The 5,952-nt window shown below is 29.2% G+C and overlaps 1 protein-coding gene across 2 annotated transcripts in view; it reads right to left on the bottom strand.

Annotated features, from left to right (window-relative positions):
* Positions 1-2,606: 2,606 nt before the first annotated feature.
* Positions 2,607-5,952, bottom strand: part of LOC117111320 (GDP-mannose 4,6 dehydratase-like) — an 81,509-nt gene continuing 78,163 nt past the window's right edge. Inside the window, exon 10 of one of the 2 annotated variants that reach the window (XM_033254251.1) lies at positions 2,607-2,636. In XM_033254251.1, the coding sequence (XP_033110142.1) occupies positions 2,622-2,636 (15 nt within the window). In that variant the 3' untranslated portion in view covers positions 2,607-2,621. Of the gene's footprint in view, positions 2,637-4,901; positions 4,971-5,952 lie in introns of those variants that run through there. The other variant, XM_033254250.1, reaches the window with a different exon arrangement.

Genomic DNA, 5,952 nt, shown 5'->3' with positions numbered 1-5,952 from the left:
AAAACTGTAAAAATAATATTAAGGTACATTTTTCAGTTAATGTATTAAACATTATATGCATATAAACCTATTTATATGCATAAACCTATTTAAGACATTTTCATATCTTTAGTTGTTAATGTGTAACCACTACATTAAAATATGAAAATGCTTAAAAAGGGAATATAGGTCCCTCATTGAAATTAGATACAATAAGTTTATTTTATTATTCAAATAATTAATATATCTCTACTTTTAAAAGTTAAATTAATGTAAGCAATCTTATACAGTGTAAGTGCACTTGTCTTTAAAAATAATTTTTTCCAAAATAAAATTACTTCTCTTTTATCAATCTATTGAAATATTTCAGTACACTTTATTGAGTGAGGTCATGACACTATTACTAGGTAAAAATTTACCCTGACTAAATTGTACTTTTCTATCTCATCGATTTTATAGTGTTAAAGTGACTGTAGTGTTTCATTAGACAAATAATATCTACACACATTTTTAAGACTATGATTTCAACCTTTATATATATTGTTTGTTAATCGGATTATCTTAAACATCATCAATCATTATCTAAATAGATTATTTTTGTTCCCTCTCAAAGAAAATAACAATGTAAACAAAATTAGCTTGTTAAAGAAAACAACTAATAAACTGTTTAAATAACAGAACCAACACATATAACATAAAATACACACGCCGTTTATTGGCAAATACTTGCCATTTCTAAATAAGCCAAGAATAAGGTAAACACAATAATCAAATAAACACATTGGATTCATAATAATATTTAGATAGAAAACAACCTGTGAGTAAATTGATTATTAAAGAAAATACTTCTACAAAGATGGTCTTTAGGATCAATACTTGAAAGAAACCATGAACTGAACACAGGTAAATGTATGAAAAAAGGAGAATTATTTATAGCCTAATTTGTTTTTAAACCATGATATTTAAAGCCCCATTCCCAGCAAAATTTTAGTTGTCAAGAAATATCTGATGTTTATACGTTATAAAGATTTATAAATATAATACAAAATTGCTAGTTTAACTGAATTTAAACTTTACTAAACATGAACAAAAAATGTAAAATATGATAAAAAATGTAAAATGTGAAATTTGATTTTTTTTATGTTCCACACAAAAAATAAATGCGGACAAATTGTTTATGCTGCGATAGGTCGCCGAAGAAATACAGTAGGCGCCAGAAACATTACCAACACTGCTAGGCTAGGCCTAGCCTTACCTTGATTTAGGTTCTGTTATCACACATAAAAACGTACAACATGATATTTTCCATTGCTAGTATTGACACTTGTGAAATCTACAGTAATATTTCATATGAATTATTTCTAATCTGTTAAAAAAATGATTCTGACCGAGATTTTGACAATAAAACAAACATATCTCGGTCCTACTCGATCAACCGCAGTGTGCGAGATGCGAAGTACAAAAAGTAATTTCATTAGAGAGGACGCACTTTCTTGACTGTATAAAGTATACATAAAAGTGAGAGCGTGCCGGCGGATGCGATCTACAACCTCTGAATTTGCCTTGTAACAAAGGATTCGTCGAGAAGATGGTAACATTGGGATCCTTCATGCTCAGCTAAAACTTCCTTCATGAGGGAGTACAGTAGTGCAGAATTAAATTAATGGGGATTTTTGATGCCATATAACCAAGTCTCCTTATTAGGCATATCAGTGATAATTTCATCATTTGGGATTGATGCACATGTTCTAATACATCCTTTTATGGGGCTTAAAGTGTTCATTCATGTGGGTTTCTTTATGAACCCTCTTATGCTCTATAAAAATGAAAATATTGTTACCTTACATATGTGGCAAAGACAAGCCAAACCAGACACATATTATTTGCCTAATAAACTAATCAGTAAAATAATTAAATAACTAAAATAATTAAAGTAAATGGTATTATTAGACTGTGATATAATAGTACATTATGTTACAAGATTTATAAATAAAATGAAAATAATATTAGGTAATTTTAAAGGCAATGAAATTGATAACATGAAAGGCATCTTGTACATAAATTCATTGAAGACAAAAGGTACAATAAATTAAAATGACGATGTGAGTTTGCATAATGGCAAAACATCACTCCTAAAATTAAAATAAATTATATCAGACCATAATTTATAAAACATGTGACGAAAATGCAAGATTAGATTGTTATTGAATCTATTTTAATTACAGCCTTAGATTTATAGTAAAATTAATACCTAGAACAGAAACGGACAACAATTAATAAGGCTAATCTCATTAATGGCATTAGCGACCTGCCATCTCATTTCAAAGACGGTTATTTAACGATAAATACTATTAGGTTTTGCAAGTCAATCAACGATTGTAATACACCGTGTAGTTAAATAAATTGCTTAGGAAAACATGAGAGCCTTTAAGCTTGTATATTTGGCCAATCACTGCCACCACCTCATCAAGTTATGCTATCGCGTTACCTCCACCGCCATTACATAAGTCTTAAATTCCATGCTTATGTTGTTGTTGTTTCGCATCAAATTTGTTTATTAGTTTCTCTCCTGATTGATATTGCGTGGTTCTCGCCGGATGATTGGCAAATATACCTATGGTGGTGTTTTTCGGTTGATTTCATTAAAGTTTAATCATCTTTGAAAACAAGAGAGTGAAAACGGTTTCAATCATTTCTTCTATACTTTCTCATATTACTGGTCTTGTTACGTCAATCCTAATTATAAACATCTATTAATATATTATCAACCTTTTTTTTCATTTAAGCTATAGTAAAAATGAAAAGAAAACAAATAACTAAAATTAGACAGTATGAATCTTAGTGGTATTAAAAAAAAAAACAGAATATATATGAGAGAATTTATTTATAATTGTATTCATTTATTTATTTCAAACAAGCGAGCAATACAAATTCCACATTCTGGGTTAAAAGTTTCTATATGCATCTGTATCTGTTAAAATGGTTTACTTTTTTCATCATTTCTTTTATAATTTCTCGTTCTAAGGTACTGGTTTAATCCTGAGGTACCACAAAAGTTCTCCCCTAAAAACAACTAAAGCGAAATTATAAAAAAGTTTAAATGCATGCTTTCTTCATGTAACTGATGAAAAATACTAAAAAAATAATAATAATTACAATAATAAATACAAATGTATACAGCATGAAAGGTATGAAGTGTAAATCCTTATAGTATATCACATGAGATATTTATATCATGAAATTTCTATCAATTCTTCTATAATTTCTCATATTACTGATTTTGTTACGGCAGTTCTTGATACAAACGTCTATTAATATACAGTAATGTGGTTTTTTTTTCTTGAAATTACATAATACCAAAAAAGAAAAAAGAAAGAAAATGAATAAACATATACAGTATGGAACTTATTAGTGATTAAAATGTTTTACTTCTCAATCCAAGGTACTGGCTTCTAATCCTGAGAAATGCCACAAAAGTTCTCCAATAAAAACAACCCCACCTCTATAAGCATATATGATATCATATTACACTTCATGCATTCCTTATGCTCTAACTGGCAAATTGTATTTGAAGTAGGATATAAAAGATATTTAAAAACATATAAATACAAAAACCAGTAGGTCCACTGATAAGTTTTAGATAACTTGGTATAAAAAATAAATTTGGAGATGTTTTATACTATGTATATATACAAATAATATAAGTTTGTCTATTAGTGTATAGAGCATGAAACAATCACTAAGTAAAACATTTACTGTACTTTTTTAAAGGTTTTGTTTATCTAAGGTAACATACATCAATAATGTCACTACTTTCTAATCATCAATTACAATAAATTAATAAAGCAAAAATGCAAAAACAAATAAAAACAAAAGAATATAAACAATCAGAAAAATAAGTAGATTATACACTAATATACATTCGGTTAAAATAATATAGCTTGATACATAAAATACAGTTTGTGAAATAAATAATTAAAATCATATTAAACTGTCAATAATGTTAGAATCAAATTTATCAGTACCTAAACAAAATATAACTTACTGACATTTCACTTCTTCTACTGTACAATATCATTATTTTGAAATGGCTTTTTGTCTTCCAAAAGGATTATATCATTGGAAGGACAAATGATTTTTTTTATATCTTTTGAAATTTAAGGATAGAAAAACTTAAAATATTAGAGTAATTAGTATTGAAATTTATTATTAATATGTAAATTCATTTGTGTAATTTTTTAATTACATGGCGATATTGTTTATCAAGTATTTAATGTTACTTTGCAAGTCTATCTTAAGGTACATAATGATGGAACAATTAAAAGTTTATAATAAATACATAAACTGTATTAACACTCAAGTTCATAACTTTTTCAATATATTAACTTCTTTCATTGTCATTTCATATTTATTTTATACTTAAGGTGAATGAACTATTTTACATCATTTTCCCTTGCTCTTGTTTCCACTTAGCTCTCAATTTCAATGTAAGCTTGATCGACAACACAGAATCACTGAAATACCCCTAAATGGCCAGAAGCTAGACGTTGTTTGCACACAGAAACAAGCATCTGACACACAGTACGGCCTAGTACTGCAGACATCAATTTCAAGCATACTTGCTCAGGCAAACAAAAGAAAAACTATATACACCAGAAGAAATCCACTCCCCGAGATAAAAAATAAGGGCAAAATTCCCTGAGCAGAAGCTCAGTGTGTGTGCGTTTCTGATTATAAACGCCTCCTGTACTGTAATCACAAAACCATTACACACACAACACAAGTCAAAACCGTTCTTTCTATTGAATAGAGATATTGGTCAAAGTACTTTTTATAACCCATGCGACTATAGTGTACTAGTTTTGAAATGATCCAAATAGTAACGTATCTATTTCTTGCTTTATTCATTTATTTGACTAGTTGGTATCAATTCCCAGTCAGTATTTTATTACAAGCTCTTTTTTTCTTTCTTCAAACAGTTGTGTAACATTCTAGAATACACATGATAAAAGAAAAGTACATGTGTTAGCCCTTGAGGGAATTTCAAAATAAACTAAAATTCAGAAGAAATATTTGAGGAAAGGTCTTTTAAAGAAGTATACATTTTCAAATCATAGATAAATAAGCAAAATATCATAATTTAGATTATTATTATTATTATTATTATTATTATTAATATTATTATTATTATTATTATTATTATCTATATCACTTATATAGCGCCTTTTCTTTGTAGATACAAAGGTGATTGGTCCACATGTTTTAAGTGTTGCTGCTGGTAAACAGCCCAGGAGCTGGCAACTCCAGAAGGTACCAATTTATACTAATGCGTGCAGAGAAGCAATGCAGATATAGACCGGGAGCCCAGAAAATTTAATCATGTGAAAAGAGACAAAAGGTTTGATGGTCTGGTCATGATAGTATAGGGCCAAGATACAATATTCAGTATTGCTGCCGGGGCACATCCTGTACAAGCAGGCTGGGGGAAATGAAATAGGGGGTTAAATAATGCATTTAATCATGTGGATTTGTTGATTAATGTAATTTGGGAGTGGCCTTTAATGTTATTGTTTAGGGGTCACGTACATGAAAAAATTGCTGTCATTGATGTTTCAGCAATCTCCAATGTACAAGTAGTCATTCCAAGTTGTTTTCATTCATGTCTCTCTTTGCTTGATTTTATCATGTTGCTACTATATACGATCCCCGTGGGTCCCTTGGGGCTGCTGTCTGGGCTTATGTACAGGATAAAGTTGCTGTCATTGGTATTTTATTAACCCCCATTGTATAATAGTTCCAATAAAAAAAAAATTATCTGTGTCCCTCTTCACATGATTAAATGTCATTTGGGCGTGGCCTTTAATGTTACTGTTTAAGGTCACGTACATGAAAAAATTGCTGTCATCGGTGTGTCAGCATTCTACAATGTACAAGTAATAATTCCTAGTTGGTTTCATTCATGTCTCTCTTTGC

Source organism: Anneissia japonica, unplaced genomic scaffold (assembly GCF_011630105.1).
Source record: "Anneissia japonica isolate Jap-2015-1 unplaced genomic scaffold, ASM1163010v1 scaffold287805_len679488_cov178, whole genome shotgun sequence".
In the NCBI taxonomy this organism is placed as follows: Eukaryota; Metazoa; Echinodermata; class Crinoidea; order Comatulida; family Comatulidae; genus Anneissia; species Anneissia japonica.
The sequence above is the reverse complement of the archived record's forward strand: the minus strand, read 5'-3'. Positions and strand labels throughout refer to the sequence as shown.